The sequence below is a fragment of the Malus sylvestris genome, chromosome 17, assembly GCF_916048215.2.
Source record: "Malus sylvestris chromosome 17, drMalSylv7.2, whole genome shotgun sequence".
Classification (NCBI taxonomy): domain Eukaryota; kingdom Viridiplantae; phylum Streptophyta; class Magnoliopsida; order Rosales; family Rosaceae; genus Malus; species Malus sylvestris.
Genome location: NC_062276.1, coordinates 33,580,561 through 33,599,565, shown reverse-complemented (window position 1 = coordinate 33,599,565; position 19,005 = coordinate 33,580,561). Strand labels below are relative to the sequence as shown.

The 19,005-nt window shown below is 36.3% G+C and overlaps 1 protein-coding gene across 1 annotated transcript; it reads left to right on the top strand.

Moving 5' to 3' along the window:
• The first annotated feature begins 3,455 nt into the window (after positions 1-3,455).
• LOC126612074 (two-pore potassium channel 5-like) lies at positions 3,456-5,852 on the top strand. Its single transcript, XM_050280377.1, has 2 exons — positions 3,456-4,694; positions 5,276-5,852. The coding sequence occupies exons 1-2, from the start codon at positions 3,628-3,630 to the stop codon at positions 5,421-5,423; spliced, it is 1,215 nt and encodes a 404-aa protein (XP_050136334.1). The 5' UTR covers positions 3,456-3,627; the 3' UTR covers positions 5,424-5,852.
• Positions 5,853-19,005: the final 13,153 nt, after the last annotated feature.

Genomic DNA, 19,005 nt, shown 5'->3' with positions numbered 1-19,005 from the left:
ATTATGTTTTTATTTAAAGAAATAACATTAATGGATTAAATAGTTAGTTGTTAGATGGGAGGGCAATGAGGGAGGATCACACCCGCATCAGGGTGCATGGCATGATTGTCCCCCACTACGATCAGCCATCTGCTTTTGAGTAACATTTTTAAGTTGACTAACCTAAATAGGTTTTTGAGTTATTTTTATGCTAAACTAATTAAAATGCAATGTTTAGGATTGACTGTGAATGGATTAAAAGCAATTAAGCTTAAATTGTAATTTTAGGGGTTTATTAACTTTAATCTTTAAAAAAGATTGAAATTTAACAAAAACCTGATGTTGGATTACATATTGACTTGGTGTTAAATTAAATAGGGAAATTTTATTTGAACCCATGTAACTTCTTTCTATACTCAACTTAAATTTAAATTGTTAGTTATCTATTTTACCCTATTGTATAATTACTATTAAGTACAAAATGAAATTAATAATAAAACTGAAATTTATCAATAAAACCATTAAACCCTACCATCACTTCTTGTTTATGCTACGTTCAATTTGGCTAAAACCCTAATAAGTTTTGTAGAGAAAAACAAGTTTTTTTTCATTGATGGATGGTGATTTTGAAGTTTTGAATCCTCCAACTAAGGTATGACTCAATTTATGAATATTTTGTTTGTTTGATTTCAATTTTTTTCATCAATCCCAAATGTTTTGTTAAACTTTCTGCAATTGGAAAATTCTAAGAAAAAACTTCTTACCAATATTCTTATATTATAAACTTCCTTGCTTGTTGATAAATATAAGGGGATGAATTGTTTGATTTGTTGCTTATGCAGATCAGTAGAAATAAAAAAGGCAAATGTTTGGGTTTGATAGTAGAAAGAAAAAAAAGGTAGCCATGGAAATGCTAGTGGGAAGTGGGGGTAGGCAAGGACGCCTCTTTTTTTATTTTTTTAAATTCAATTACAAATGTTATTTTATAAAGGGAATTGGTGTAAAGATAATTTAACATTTTGAATTCGATTTGATAGGGTAGTTTAGGTAATAAATTTGGGTTTAAAGAGAGATTAATTCTTTAATAAAAAATAATATGGGTGAAGAAAATAAGTTGGGTGTAGAAAGAGGTTACATGGGTTCAAATAAAATTTCCCAATTACATATTGATTATAGTCCTTGGTGTGTCCTTAATTCAAATTAATTAATGTGCATTTTATTCAATGTCTTCCATTAAATACTTGAATTTATCAATATAACATTTTAATATATTTTTTGACCAAAAAAAAGCTTTTTTAATTTGTTAATTTTATTAACATTCTTCAAACTTGAAAAACTCAATTAATGCATCTAAATGTTAGTACCGAATATATGTACCGAAATATATTATATTGAATAAACGTACCAAAATATATGCACTTAAATGTATTATATTGAATTAATATACCAAAATATATGCACCGAAATATATGCATCGAAATGTAAGATGTATGCACCAAAATGCATATACTAAAATATATTAAATGATTTGATGCACCTTAATGAAGAAGAAAAGTATATCGAAATATATTGTATAACAAAAAATATTTTATCTAAATGTATACAACAAAATATATTATGATGAAGGACATGAAACTTATAATTAAAGTCAAATATAATTAATACATTAAATTTAGGAAGAAAAAGAGAAGGGAAATAATTAAAAATTCAAAACATAATTTAATAAAAGAGGTGATTAATGTATCAAATGACTAAAATTAAATCTTGATGTATCAAAGGACTAAAATTAAATTTTGATCTTATTCATAGTTTTAGTCTAAAAGTTATATTTGTCAAGGATTAAATGAACTTTTCTATTTTATTAAGAGTAATATTAGGGAGATTAAATTTGAACACAAAATTTTGAAAACTAAAGGACATGGAAGTTGATGATTGGTTTATTACTTACACATTGATAAACGTGCTTACTCTTATTGATGACACGTCATTTAGTTTGTAAATTTAATCTATAAATTTGATCTCTCTAACATTACTCTTTTATTAATATAATGAAATCACTTAAATTAAACAGAACTTATGTATAGTTATCTTATATGGGTTCTTTAGGTCGGTAGGGCTCTGAAGTCTTGTGGAACAGTCAACAAAAGTAGCTAGGGACAATAGTAGCAAATTGTACCGTTGTCAAAAATAGTTGGACTGCTGCTTAATACTACTGTTTAGTAATATTTTTTTCACTTATAAGTGACTTATAAGTGAGAGATCTAATATTCGATTTTCATCAATGGTAATTTTGAACCATATTATTGCTAACTCATTATGTAGCTTAATCCCTTCTCCATCCCTTAATGTGGATAATATCGTTTATTGAAAAAAAATAGTTGGGTCATGCATGCATGGATCATAGTGGAAAGGTTATATATGTATCGTGGGCATGAATTATGTGGGTAAGGATTTTGCAAGTTGGGGGTGAAACTCCAGCATGCTCCAATAGGTGACAATCTTTCTCTTTTAGTTGCAAGAAAAACATAAGGGTGTGATATCCATACACCTATTTTTACTTCTCATACATTCTTTTAATTTTCAATCGTCAGATTATATGAATTGAAGAAGATCAACAGACAGAAATTAACAAGAGGTGTGTGAAAAGTAAAAAAAGATGTGTAGATAGTACACCCCAAAACATATTCTTGCATCACTCCTCTCTCGCAATTCTTTCTAGAGGATATTTCAAATATTGATATTGTAACGTAGAGTGTTTCTCACCTGCCACTGACGTGATCAGTTGAGCTGCATTTGACTCAAAAAACATGTTTGACTTACTCTATTTCCGACGTTTTCAATTGGCGTAAGATTTGCTATAGTGGCGAGGGGTGGTGTGTTCTGTTCTATGTTTTATTCTTTTCATTTTTTGTGATTTTGAATTTTTGACATTTAATTGTATAAATGATTTTTTTTAATACAAATAACATATTGATCAGATATTAACAACACAACAATAATATAACGACTACACTATGAGAATATAACGAAACTTGATAATTTTCTTAACTAATGATGATTCACGCTAATGATCCAAATTTAGGGATTGAGTTTCTTCTTCAAGTAATTCAAAAAGCAAAAGTCCAACTATAATATCATGTGCAGTGAAAAAAGCTAATTAATTAATGTCCATGTCAGTTAGTTAGCAGAATATCATGTCCACCGCGTGATCGCGCCTGCAGCCTTCATTGCCGCCACCTTCCCCCTCTCTTTCTTTAATTTTCCGTTACGTTGCTGTGCTAATACAGTACTATGCATTTATCCCAAATTATAGCGTGTCTGCATTCATTAGTATTATTTATTTAAACACTCAGAGTTTTAGCGTAAAATATCGTTGTATATAAAATACACGTATTAAGCCTCAAATTATATTTTTGTAGCAAATATAAGCTGTAAATATTATTGGCACAGTGTGTCTCACGGCATGTTGAGTGAGATAGGACGCTGTATCGCATTGCCGCCCACGTGAAATTAATTAAGAGATGCTCCTCGAACCCTCAGGCTCCGTTTCTCAAACCGTGTTGTGTTCGACTCTCCCTCCACAGTCCAAAGACTCCAAACCTCCAAACCTCCAAACCACCAGAGAATCTATTCCCTTCTTTTCTCCCGATGGAAAGGGAGCCTTTTCTCGGCCCCCAAAAAGGGCCCCAACACCAACTCCTCCGACCCACCCCTACCCCCACTTTTCAAGTCCCTGACCCTGATGATTTCTCTTTCAAAATCTCTCCCTCCCACAGCGAGCCTAATCTCCACCACTTCCAACAACCCCACCATCACCATGTCCACCAACAAGACCCGCATCCCTCTTCGTCCGGACCCCCGAATGCCCACTATCAGAAGAGACCCGGCACTCTCCACCGCTGCAGGACGGCCCCCGCCATGGCCGTTATGCAAGACCTCAATCCAAACCCAACTACCCAGGTCCCCAAACCACAATCCGACTCCACCTCCATCATCAGGCAAGCCGTCTTCTTGCTCCTCGTCTACCTATCGCTCGGCGTTGTAATTTACTCCTTCAGCAGGGACAAATTCTCCGGCGTCGAAACCCACCCGGTCGTCGACGCCCTCTACTTCTGTATAGTCACCATGTGCACCATTGGGTACGGTGACATTGCTCCCACCACTCCTCTCACCAAGATTTTCGCTTGCGTCTTTGTGCTCTTCGGGTTCGGTTTCATCGACATTTTGCTCAGTGGGGTCGTCAATTTTGTCCTCGACTTGCAAGAAAACATGATCTTGACCGGAATTCAAATGGGTCAGACTTCCCGGAATCATGGCTTCTCCGCCAGGGACTATATTGTCGATGTGGCAAAGGGGAGGATGAGAATCCGACTCAAGGTCGGCCTGGCGCTTGGGGTGGTGGTTCTGTGCATTGGCATTGGGGCTTTGGTGTTATGTTTTGTAGAGAATTTGGACTGGATTGATTCTGTTTACTTGTCCGTTATGTCGGTTACGACGGTTGGGTACGGTGACAGGGCCTTCCAGACTCTCCAAGGGAGACTCTTCGCCGCCGTGTGGCTTCTGTTTTCGACGTTGGCGGTGGCTCGGGCGTTTATATATTTAGCAGAGGCCAGGGTGGACAAAAGGCACAGGAGGATTATGAACTGGGTTTTGCATAGGGATATCACCGTCCAGGATCTGCTTGCCGCCGACATCAATAACCATGGTTTCATCAGGTGTGTTGTGTTTCCATAATTCCATCCATCCTATCTATCATTTTCTTTTTAATTGCCATCTCGTTTTTAATTGTCATTAGCTGCCACCTCACTCAACAAATCTAGCAGATTCGAACAATACTGATCGGATTACAGTCAATCATAACTAAGTAACAATTTAGCGTAAGTATTATATCGACCGTTGGTCTGGATGATCATTAGTATGATGATGGGATGTGAATTAGGTGTGTGAGCATAGCCGTGCAACATTGTGCGCATGTAGTGAACTTAGCAAATGTACTTAATTCAAATTAGAGCCTCTAAAAGACGAGATGGTTCGGAGTGAATTGAGTTCGCAATTGAAGACTCAATCAACTAATTTTGGTATGAAATTAGTCTAACTTGTAACGTCTAGGTGCGTTGATCTGATAAGGATGCTGACTATTGTAGTGGACACCAGAGTCATGCCACAGAAATGCGAATAATTCAAGAGGAGCAATTCCGTATGCTTATTTGTTTTGCATCCGTATTAGTTTTTCAGCTTTTAGCTACATACATCAAGTTTGAATTGTGAATCATACAAGCTACCTTGCACGTTTCAGTAAGTCAGAGTATGTTATTTACAAGCTTAAAGAGATGGGAAAGATAGGGGAGAAAGATATTCTGCAAATCTGCGATCAGTTCAGCAGGCTTGACCAGAACCACTCTGGGAAGATAACACTGCCTGATCTGTTGGCGCATCGCTTGTAACTTCAAATGGTTAAGGCTGGATTCTGCTCTTTTTGTTCAAAGAAACAGACTCCTTTTCTCATTCTGGTGAAACCGTGGGAATGTGGCACACAAAGTATATTCCTGACAAACTATTCTTTGAAGATTAATGCATTGCATATAAGCTTGCCTTGCGAAAGATGGAGTGTATAGACATTATTCTGCACCGAGCTGCTGGACGAGGATTAAAGAAGATGAAGTGCATAGACAATTTGTCCAGTTAGTTAGAATCTCTTCCTTTCTTTACCTTTTCCTTTTTTGTACTGTAATTAAAACAAAAAGGAATCGAGAAACAAAGAAAGCCATGTGGCATTGGCGCGTACACGGATTCCCTTTATTTACATCGTGTCACTGGAGATACTCATACTCTCATGAAGGCATTGAATAATCTGATATAGTTTCTCACCTTTACCCATCCGTTTTCGTGTTTTGACGTTATAATTCTTTTTTGGTAGTTTGCTCAATCGTAGATGCAGTGAACTGGTTCCTCGGTGTGTTTTACTATACAGCTTGTGTTATAGTCTAGGCCGACTTGAGCAAAACTTAGCATTTGTGGATTCTCCTGGTGGGCACGGCGTTCCTCTTTAACCCATTGCATCTTGAATTCAAATCATCCCCTCTCGTAGAAACATTGCATGTATTAAGATAACAAAAATCACAAGGGATGTTGTTGAGATTGACATGTGTGTGAGACAGTATCAAACCCCCTTTCCCTCCACATGTTCTCTGTAGTTTAGCTCACTTCACGAGTTATCGCCATAGTTTTAGGAATTTAGGAAGCGAATATCATTGGGACAACTCAATATACCGTAGTTATCCTAATTGACCTTCCAGACCAAGTGTTGGGGACCTTTTGATCAAGCAGAAATTGGACTTTGAGACGCCTAACTCTCCTGGTTCATTTCCGGCATCAGACCCTGAGATACCTTCAAAGAAAAGCATGTTTTCGGAGATATTCCAGATAAATGAACAACTTCTTTAGTAATGATTGAATAATTATAACAACAAATTGTAACTTGCTTGAGTGATGCGTGGTGTAGGAGCTAAAAGCCTACTAAGTTGGCGTGAGAGATATATCATTGATGGTTAATTAGGATTTCTAATGGGGATAATTTTGAAGGGTAAGGGAGGCTTATTGCAAAGGTTAGAATGAAGGAAAGGCTAGAGCTCATGAATTAGGGTTTTCCATTTCTTAGAGATTGCTTGCTCTGCTTAGTCCATCCCCTTATTCAAGCGTGTTGAAGGCTTCAATTTATAGATGCGGGAATTCCTCAAAATCTTCCTGGAGAATTCTTGGGCTTTCTCTCTTCTTGTTTTGTTAAGCCTTCCCTTATCTTTTCCATTGTTGTAGCTACATCATGTCTCATTGGGTTAGTATTGTACGAGTTAATTGCCTCGTGAAAGCTAGGTTGAACATTCTGCTAAGAATCCCCTCTTTCATGCACCTAGTCCCACAACAAAGCTCCATTTTTTGCTACGCTCATTCTCTGTTTTCTTCTTCATTTCTTGCGCGAGCTTGATAAGATCTAATTCTCAATTCCCTTAATCAACCTGCAAGTAGCACAAGAAAGCTATGGAAGAAGAGGGAAGGAGAGAAGAAGGAGCAGAGCTCCAATATTTTTTGTATTGATTTCTTTGTTGTAAATTCTGATCTGATACATTTGGGGGAGCTGGGGCTCCTTTTATAAAACCTCTACACTTTTAAATGCCAGCTGGCATATTAACAATTCCTCACAGTAATAAAGCATAAAACCTCATTAATAATTTGGGTCATAACAATACTTCCCCCTTGAAAATTAGCCTTGTCCTCAAGGCTTAAAAATGGAATTGTAGAACTTGACTTTGAAATCATTATAATCCTTCCAGGTATGGCAGCTCGCTTGAACTGAGTGAGTGAGTTCTTGTTTCCTGTAGCCTCTCCATAATTTTCTTGTGACATCTCCTCAAAATTTTCAACCCGAGAGAGATATGAAGATTCATCAAAACCAGAACTGAAATTAACCACCATGAACTTTCTTGTGACAGCTCCCATTTGCAGCCTTTGCAGTTGCTTTTCCCATAAAAGATTTCTGCCCATAATGTCAAATGGAGACACACCATGGACTTGCAACCCATCTTTTGATGCTGCATCACCAATAATGGAAGTGGAGTCCTTAAAGATTGTCACCTTTCTGACGAAACCAAGCTGCTCAACTGAAGTGTTCTCAACTAGTAGACTCGGATCACCGGTTCCCAAAACAGCATCCACATTTGCTTCCTGAGTTTTGTTTGAACTAGATAGGATGGATTTACCAATCATCAGCAGTTGAGATATAGCAGAACACCACCAATCATCGGAGTGAAGTCTCTCCAATCTTACAGTAGTACTACAAATTATATTGTTAACATGTCCTACCAATGCACTTTCGAACCTAGTCGCCATATCCACAGCCTTGTTCACGCTTAAATCATGCAATCTCTTCATCTCATCACCATATCCATCATCTCCAGTTTTTTGCTTTTTGCCCTTATTCAAAGTTTCAACACTTCTATCCAATTGTACCATAAAACTACCAAACTTGGTTATTTTTGTAACCCTGTTAAGCCACTCTGCCTTGACATTTTTAAAATAGAGTATCATCTTAACAGTTTTAGCCATTGCATCTCCTGGATCCCATAAAAGCCGACAGTCAGGGTTACAAGTGAAAAACAGAGAGAACTCAACATGTAAATCAATAACTAAGGCACCACCAAAATTGCTTTCCAGGTGACTAAGAGAGCATACTAAATCTAAATAGGTGCCCATAGCGCATTCACTCATCTTCAATGTATTTGTTGTTCCGTGCCCAGCAAAGTCATTGCTCTTGCTAGCTACCTCTCTAATTAGAGCTTCAACAACATTTGCCATATTATGCCTTGTCACATACATCACATCTGAAAATAACCAATCTCTCCACCACATGTAACAATAGCCCATTGCAGCAAGTGCAGCAAGTGGAACTAAATATGAAGCATAATTCCCACTAGAGGAAGAATTCTCATTGTAGATGGTTACAGGTCGAGATGAGGTTAACTCCCTGATTTCTCGAGCCAATTGTGGAATCTGAGCTTTAATAACGGCATTATCAAACTTCTCCGGCAAGATATCAGCTTCATTTACACCTTCCAATATATCCTGCAGCTGTGCAATAAGATCAGACAATCGCCCATTCCCCAAAACTATCAAACTAATCAAGCCTTGTTCCATCTCCTTTAGCTGTTTGGCACTAGCAGTAACATCATTCATGTTCCCAACAACCTTCTTAGCCTCTTTTGGTGACCCAAGTTTAGTAAACCCAAGACTTTTTGCATTGACACCATAGTTGCCCATGGCGTTGTCTGAAAGATTAAGATACCTCAGAACACATTTTTCATCGGAGCTATGGTATTCAGTAATCTTAATCTCAATGTGAGACACATTATCTTTTTCTTCAGAAGACACTTCTTTAACCCTTGGCTTGCTGCTACTACCATCCAGTTTAGGGCTAGCTTCTAAATCATGCATATCTAAAGAGGCCACATAAAGCACATGTACATTTGCACTCCCTCTCTTAGACAGACGATCAAACAGTTGCAGTGCATAAAAATTCTTCTTCACAAATTGTCCCACAAGGTACCAATTACCCCATCCACATTTATCAGTTAAGAAGTCGTCATACATTATCACAATAACACCAGTATAATATGCCAGAATAACCTGCAAAACCCAATACCATTTGTCCTTCCGATTTGTAGAATTGGAAAGCAAGGATGTCAATACCTTGTGTCGACGCTTCGTGGTGTTTGTATGCGTTAAGGGCAACATATAGAGACATATAGTATGTGGGTTGAAGCTCCAGGAGAATGGATCATCGTTGAGTCGAGGAAATTCAATTCGTTACGGACACTGAATTCGCTGTGGGCTGTCGTCCCCGTCGTGGATCCCAAAACCCTGCACAGTTGTTGGAGCTTCCTGGTTGCGCGAAAATGGTGTGCTATTGTTGGTGTGAGCTGCCATTGAAGCGTTCGAGTTCAACTGTGGTTTGACGGACGGAACTGCGATTTCTCGCAACAATGGTGATGACGAAAACAACGGCGGAACGGAATGGACTTCGATTGGAGATGGAAGTCTCGGCGGATTATCGTCTCCTTGAAGTTCGGGATGACCGAGATCGATTGATTGCGTGTGATCGAAAATCGTCGGGACTGGATCAGAAACTCCCGCAGCTCTGAGAGCCGAGTCGCGGCGGAGCAAGGCCCAATCACGGCTGAAATTCGTCGTGAGATTTGCGAATGCAGAATCGAAAGCTTCGCGAATTGCATCACGGAGCGCAGCACGCATCGAAGCTTCAAAAGAGTCGATTGCAGCGGAGAGGCGTGCATCCATGGCAGGAAGACGGGTCGGGTGGGCGTCCACAGGAGGGAAACCAGGATTCGAGAAGGATGATACCATTGATAAGATCTAATTCTCAATTCCCTTAATCAACCTGCAAGTAGCACAAGAAAGCTATGGAAGAAGAGGGAAGGAGAGAAGAAGGAGCAGAGCTCCAATATTTTTTGTATTGATTTCTTTGTTGTAAATTCTGATCTGATACATTTGGGGGAGCTGGGGCTCCTTTTATAAAACCTCTACACTTTTAAATGCCAGCTGGCATATTAACAATTCCTCACAGTAATAAAGCATAAAACCTCATTAATAATTTGGGTCATAACAGAGCTTAAAATGGTTAGGTTCTTCCAACACGTTAAAACTAGGTGCATGGCTCAAGGTCGGACTCTGTCAACGCATAAATCTAGGCGAATTGGATTTTTAAATCTTGTTGGTTTTGAAGTGTTTTAGTTGCGTTGTAAGGGAATGAACAAAGAATGATCTCTTACAACATTTCCACGTGAAATTAAAGTTGTGGTTCTATTTTTTGGTGCTCCCATGTAGCCCAAAAGATCCACAAACTTGAATTCCACATAGGCCCATTGAACTTTTGTAATTGTCCACACCACAACTCACTCGACAAGCCCTGTTATGTGGCTCGGGCCTACTTAAGCATGTCAGGTAAAGAGTAGTTTGGCATAATTGGAATTAAAATGTTAATGTATTAATATTGTAAGCTTGTTTTGATAGCCTGGCATGATGAATACACGGGGGTTTGTATGGGCTTAGTGTGAATTTTCTGAATGTTTGGATTATGAATTATCATTTCTTTTGGCGTGTCATGATCCTAAATTTTCTAAATATCCGAATATAATTAAGCTATAAACTTAGTTTCCAAAAAAAAAAAAAACTATAAACTTTTGTTGGGCCCTACCACCAAGAGGTACACGGAGGCTAGAAGGCCAAGAAGGTTCGTAACAAGTGAAGGTTGAGTTGGGCCATCTTCCACAATGATTATTTGAGAATACCATTTACTTGATGGGTTTTTATTACAAATGATATCTGAAATTGACCATCACCATTAAAATGATCTCTGAAATTGATTATCAATCAATATAATCCCTGAAAATAGGTATTGCAAATCAATGTGGTCATTCCGTCACAATTTTGTTAAAAAAATTTGTTAATTGCAGATGTGACACATAAATGGACCCCATAAGTTATATTTTTTCTCACAAATGGGCCTTGAAATTGACCCATGACATCAAAATGGTCCCTGAAATTGATCCGCGACATCAAAATAATCCTTGAAATTGAAAATTGATCAATGTAGTCCCTCAAGTAAGTGTCTCGAATCCATGCAGTCATTCTGTCACAATTCTGTCAAAATTTCTATTATGTGTTGATATGACACATAAATGGGTGGCACAAGTCTAATTAAATTTTAAAAAATATATTACAAATAGGCTTAATAATTTAATAGTTAATAAAAAAATTGTCAACCAAAAAACCCAGTCCTGCAATCACATTCAATCTCAATCCACATTTCTATATCTCATTCACTCTCAATTCTCTAAAAAAATCTCAATACACCAATCTTTACACACTTCGACACCCTTCACCGAATTGAACCTAAATTGAGATCACCTTTGGTGACGGCTTGACCCATTGGCAACGACTTTTGAAACATCACCGTTAATATTTAGGCGATCAACATCCTTAATCTTGGATAGCTTGTTCGGCACTTCCCTGGTGGTCTGGTGATGCAAAAAATGACGAGGTCTACCTTGAGATAATGAGGTTATAACCGAGGTGTGTCCATTGTTGGTTGAAAACTATTTCCACACCCCCTCTTAGGCCTTGGTTAAACCTTATGCCTTGAGAATTTATGGAAGGGAACTTTCTTTGGAGTAGACCTTACTATAAGAAAAAAAAAATTCATTGTGCAAAAAGGTATTTCGACAACTTTTTAAATTAATTATTAATCCCACATCAGCACATAACAAATTTTTCACAGAATTATGGCGGAATGATTATATTGATTTGGACACCTATTTTCAATGACTATATTGATTGATTTTCAAGTGCAAGGACCATATTGATGGTGTGGGTCAATTTCAAAGACCATTTGTGATAAAAACCTGTAAATCTTGTGGGGCCCATTTATGTGTCACATTAGCACTTAACAGAATTTTTAACATAAGTGTGACAGAATGACCACATTGATTTGCGACACCTATTTTCAGAGACTACATTGATTGATTTTTAATTTCATGAACCATCTTGATGGTGAGTGTCAATTTTAGAGACCATTTGTGATAAAAATCCTTTACTTGATTTACATTGGTATTAGAGCCCTATTTGGCTTGTTGATTTGCCAATTCGGTGTCTATACCTATTGCTCAGGGCATGTTTTTTTTTTTTGAGAAATGCTAAAGCGATTCTCTAAAAAATGGGACACTTTACTACTTTATATTTTTGATACAATGTTTTATAAAATTAGCACGGAAATTGAGTTAAACTATTAGGTGGTAGATAGTTCATATATAGTGAGTGCCACTTTGAGAGAGTTTCTCTAGCATTTCTCTAATTTTCTACGTACGTGGAAATAAAAATACATTTATGAAAACTATGTAGTTAGTGTTTGGAGTGTCAATAACAACACTAAAATGGAAAATGGTGACAATATTGTCAAATTGTGAAATCCCGTTCCTCAATTTCACTATTTAATTTACGTATTTTGTATTCTCATAATTTTATATTATTTTTGCGAATTTAAATTAATTTTAGATTTTAATTACTTAATTACAAAATTTGAATTTTTGAAAATAATTATTTAAATTCGTAGACCTTCGGGGGTCACTCTTAATGTTTTCGAATTGAGCTCAACCCCACGAGCACATAGGCGAAGGCAATTTGTGAATCAGGACGAGAAAGAAGACGTTACGGACGTTAGAAGTTTCTTAAATAAATTAGAAATTTAATATTTTTAGGGTTCCCATTAATTTGGGAAGGAACCAATACGAGGAAAAAAACAAGAAAGAAAAGAAATGAAGATTAGAAGCTGCCAGATAGCAGCAAGAGAGAGGATTTTAATTTTCTTGTGGTGGGGTTCGGGGGACACACACTCTCACTTCTTCCCGTCTCTCCCACTTATTTCTTGAACTCTCGAGAACTCTCACTCTATCCCTTTCTTCCCTTCCTCATACGACACAGACAAGGCCAACAAGGAGTCGAAGCGGTGTTATCCAGCAAACCTAAATAAAAAAACTGTTCATAATTTCGAAGCGAGTTCGCGCGAGAGTAATTTCATGATGGGTGACCCACTGGGAAGTTCTCGTGTGAGTTTCTAGAAACAAAACCGTGAGGGCGTGGTCGGGGCCCAAAGAGAATAATATCGTGCTACGGTGAAAAGCATGTGTATTTTGGTAGAGGAACGAAAGACAGAATGTCCAGACATTGCAAACAGAAGTAACATCCTTGTCTACTCAATTGACTCTCGTGTTGCGAGATACAAATGGGCAAACTGGAACAATGATTAAAGCTATGCTTGCGAACAATGGAGCAACGAGTTCACTTGCAAGATGAAACAAGAAAAGGTACATACTTTAATTTTATTGTATTGTTTGTAGTCTTTGGCTAAAAGAGGAAGAATTAAGCATGATATAGGTAAGCTAACGCATTGAAATAGAAGTTAAATATGGTTTCTGGATAGTTTGGAATTGCCTTGTAAATTAGATTAAACGAGTATGGGTTCTAAATCACCGGAAACTTATTCATTTTGCAGAGAGAAACTATGTTTCAAGTAGCCTACTTTGGCTCTTGATTTCTATGTCCTTGTGAGCTCCTTTTGATCTAATATTGTGTGTTTTGAAAATAGACATGTCCGTAATCAAAACCCATTTGCTTTCACTTAATTCTGTTGAATTTTGATTGATCAAATTCATGTCCAAAGTTGAGTCACAGGGCTGCCAGACAGCAGCAAGTTTTGTATTTCTAGTTTTGGGACTCCATTTTATAGTAAGCATAACTTTCAATTTAGGGCTCCATTTTCTACCAATATTATATGATGTTAATGTACACAAAACAAGCCTCCAATAAATAAATAAAAACCATTTAAGTTGATACCATTTGGTTTAGGTTTGAGTGTTCATTATAAGCTTAAACTTGGTTGATCAAAGCAGTTTTATTCAATTCTTATCCAAGTTTTTCTTTAAATTACTTTGCTTTATACTAGTGTCGTTAATTGAAGTATATGTTCTACTAAAATAATGTCTATGTTGCATGTTAAACAAAAGTATATACGATGTTACTTTGGCTACTAATTGATTAGTTTCAAATGCAAGAAAGGATTAGGGAACCAACTACTTCACCTTTAGTCAACCTGTAGCTTGCACATATGGGTAAACCTTCCAAATTTCTTTATTCTTCTAATGAGTGATTATACGTTGTTATTTACAGAATTAATATGGTTTATGGTTCAGAAAAGTACGAAGTAGTAATTAGAGGGAAACATGATGGCTCTTTCTATTTTGATTCATTGCTTTATATATATACAACATGATATGTGATTTGTATAATAGGGATTTACAGTTGAGAATTATATGCCTATTGGTTTTTATGTATAGAGGCCGATACAGAGAAGGTTGTATATGGTATATGATTATCATTTAATTAATTTCAAAAGATAGCATACTTATATTTGACTTTTACATGTTCCATGTTTTCTAAAGTTGTACTCGTACAAATGTTATGTCGTGACCATGTTGTTATTTACGTATTGTTAGGTTAGGTGGAGTCGATAGTGTATATCCGTGAAATTGAGATTCACGATGAACTGACGTATGATATAGAATGTATGATGCAATTGCACCATGTAGCAATGCTACATGGATGGTCCTGCTTGGTATATCCGCGATGGAGGACCATACGTATTATAGGGGTGATCATGCTTGGTATATCCGCGATGGTGATCACAGCTTGCACGAATAAACTATGCTTATTGTTCTGCTTGGTATATCCGCGATGGGGCACCATATGCATTCTAGGAGCGATCATGCTTGATATATCAGCGATGGGTGATCACTACCTAGAGCTATAGGATACAGTCTTGTTTGGTATATCTGCGATGAGGGACTATTAGGGGTGATCATGCTTGGTATGTCCGTGATGGGTGATCACTACCTAGAGTTAGGATGTGGTCCTGTTTGGTATATCTTCAATGAGGGACCACACGTATTATAGGGGTGATCATGCTTGATATATCCGCGATGAGTGATCACTGCCTGCACGCTTAGATTATGCATATGGTTCTGCTTGATATGGTTCTGCTTGGTATATTCGCAATGAGGAACCATAAGCATACCAGAGGTGATGAGGATTAGTGATACTTGGAACATTTCGGTAGGTGCCATATTTTAGTTGGATTTCGTTGAGTGGTCCGAAATCCTTGCTCTTGCTCATTTTCATAAGTTAGTTTAAACCCTAGATTCAAGTGAATGGGGATTAATCACGCTAGATCTTGTGAATATAAATGAAATTTACCATGTTATTACTTATAATCAAAATAGGGAATTATGTAGAGTTCTTTAATTAAATTCATGAAATGATATGTTATTTCATTGATTGATTAACATAGTTAGACATTAATATCGTGCATCTTTGATTCTTGGGATTGATTAATTGGAGTGATTGTGGAATGATGTTGGATATGATTGTTATTACTATGATTAGATTCATTGACCAGTGTGGATAGAATAATATTGTGCTTCATTGGGTTTTTTTTTTTGAGATCTTGCATACTATAAATTGTGATATTATGTTGAAACATAGTGATTTATAAGATGGATGAAATGGAAATCTTGGTTATCATGTGCGTTTGTTATGTAGCCTTAAATCTAGTAATTCATGCTTGTCAAGTCCCAATAATTGATTGATGAATGTTATGCCTTCCTATTATAATGCACTGGGATAAATGTCTGAGTTTAGTGAATGGTGAACTATGAATGACTTGATCCATTCGTAGGGTACGTAGGCAGTCTAACGCTAAGGTTAGATGTAGCCATGAAATAAAAGAAAATGAATGCGTGGTTAAATCAATAATTATGTTTTGGTCTTGTCTCAGAGGCAAGACATGATAGATAAACAGGAATGTGATGACGTTACTTGTCGATCTTGGTCGTATGTCGGGATCAGGTTATGACATAAATACCCTACTCTAGTTGGTGCTAAAATAAGAACCACTTATGCCCTATTTGGTAACTATCTCATGTTTTGTTTTTGGTTTTCATTTTTTTTTCCCGTAAGAGATGAGGAATATATATAGCGGAATAGAGGGATGAAGAAAGAGTGGATAAAGGATGATTGGAAAGATGTAAAAGAAATGCGTAATAAAGACTAGTTTTAGTTGCTTTCAATTTCAAGATTTTGTTTTTGTTATTTTCTCACATCACGCTTTTTATTCCTCCTTTGTCCCAATTATTTTTCCTCATATCAGACACAAAAGATGAAGCCAAAAATAAAAAATAAATGGTTATCAAAAGGGTTATACTAGAGAAGTTGGGTATCAAATGTGTGGTTTGTTGTTGTTTTGGAATACGAAGCAATGATTCAAGAGAAGTTGAAGCTCCATGGTGACTAGTTTTGGTTCATATGGTGCAGTTGTGACTTCCACATCAACATAGGAATGGATCTTATACTTGTATGTTCTCACAAAGGACTAGACGGTTAACTAGAAATAAGACATCAATTGATATAATTTTACAACCAATGCGAGAAAAGTGAAACTTCTTGACATATTTAGAAAATCTCTCCAAACATAAAGGGTATAAATGTATTTAGCCCAAAAATATTATGCTAAAGTATGAAATTAGAAAGGTCTCATTGCACTCTCGAGTCGTGTTAGGCCTTAATTTGTTTTGGGACTGACTCTTTCTTTCTCTCTCTCCATCACCCTTCTTCATCCTTCTTTATTTTTTTTTCTACATAGTCTCAAATAAAAAAAAATAGAATCAAAACTAAAAAACAAAATTATTATCAAACACGATCGTTTGTGTCACTATCAGATTGTCATGGGCATGTACTCGTATCGTATGTATAAAATTAGGAGAAAGAAAATGACTTAATATGGTGGCAAAAGCAAGTTGCAAAGAAGATGATCAGGTAGAGAACACAATATATTGAGGAGTAAGTAGGCATATATGAGCCAAACTTATCTGTGGGTGTGTATGTGCATATATAAAATTATAAATATATCATTTGACCAAATTTGTATCCACCACCTAACGTTACCTGTTCCTTAATAACTCAAACAATTCATATGTATGGTCCCTTCATTCATGACAGGATAAGGGATATATATATTAGTTTTGGTAATGCATTCTGGTGAGTGGTTTCTCTGGTGCGTGTGAAATGTTGAAGCTCGATCGGATTGCAGGCAGCCAGGCATGTTCTCAGCATAAGTGCGTAGGCATATTACATAATTATGTCTGGCCTTGTATTAAACTATGACCATCTCACTAATCCAAATGTAGGGTGTGGTTGGAAGTGACTTTAAAATGATTAAAAATCTTTTTGATGAAAGTGTTTTCTGAAAAAAAAAAAAAAAACACAATTGGTGTTTCTCTCAAAATGCACCTCAAGTGCTTTTGAAATTCAAAAACACTCTCACCGAAAATGTTTTTATTTATTTTAAAAGTATGTCAAAAAAAGTTAGTAATTATATACATATAGTCTTTGTACTTATCTAGATGGAATAATGATTACGATTAATTGTGGGAAGATGCACTAGGCTGGAAGGAGCAGGTAAACAAACTCATTTAGGAGTCTTAAGTTGAATTGAATTTGTAAAGCTAGTAGCTAGCAAGTGCCATGTATAATAACACCATCAATAAGTGGACTACTTGACTTCCCAGCTAGATATTATGTTCGTCGACTATTTCTACAAACACGCCCATATTCATTATCTTTTTTTAACTTTTTATCTTTTTTAACTTTTTATTATCCACTGACATGACACGACAAACGATAATATACAATTAGTTTCTTAAGTGTAAATAAAATTCAAGTTGGCCCAAAAAATAAGCAAAATGTATTGAACGGTTAAGATTTGATTTTCCAGTAAATGGTTGAAAAGGTCAAAAAGGAGAATATCAGTTTACACTCCAGGCAAAAAATTTAGGTTTCCTAAATCTGATAAATATCTGTGACCATCCCAACTTTCATTACGAAAGTGATAAATTACAAGAAGGAGAACTAGTGCTCATTAATGGACAATTGCCACCCTTCACCACAAAAATAAACACTAAAAATTAGAAAAGGCAAATGAATATGAATAAAAAGAAATTTAGGTTGTAAAACCTTATTTGTGACAACCATGTATTTACATGCAACGAGTTTAATGCAAAAATGGCATACCGATCTACATACGTCATTATTTTATTAAAACGAGGGATATGTAAAAGTGTTCTTGAGTCATTCTTCTGAGTTGTTATTATCTCGGAGCTCTTGATATTTCGTTCTAAGGGCGAATTTTCTAGTTATGAACCCGGCGGAACAGAAACCGACCGAGAACCCGAACAGCTTGACTTCCTGACCCTTTTAGGTCCTTCTCTCTTTCCATTCCAGACTAAATCCAATTCGGCTCATGCGTCTTTTACACCATAAAAGGTCCCACTTGTGACCGACGATAGAATCCCCTCCAGGCTCCAGCGGATCGATAGTTGCTTCTAGTTGGAGTCACGCTATTCAATTCAAAACTAAAGCAATAATATTGAAAATAAGAAAAAGAAAAGGTCGAGGTTTTAGAGAAATGGATAATTTGATCACTTATTAGCTCGACTTTTATCCTAAAAGATCTGGTGTAATTTATTAAATATATGCTAGCAAATTTCTTAATTTTGTGTTGTAATTTGTTTTATCAATTGGGATTTTTAATAGAAATAACAGGTCTGATTTGATTATTTAACAATATGAGAAAGAATAGTATTATCATATATAAAAATGGGTGTAAACAGTATTACTGTATGAAAACAAGTCAATTTAGCTTGAGAGAGACAGAGGGTCCACAAAAGACCTTTGTTGCTTTAGGTGAAACGAAAAAGAACAGAGTCTATACTTTTATAACTTTTAACAGATTAATAATAATCCGATTAATAAACACATATTCGGCAATTTAGTTAGTTAAATATTTTCAGAATA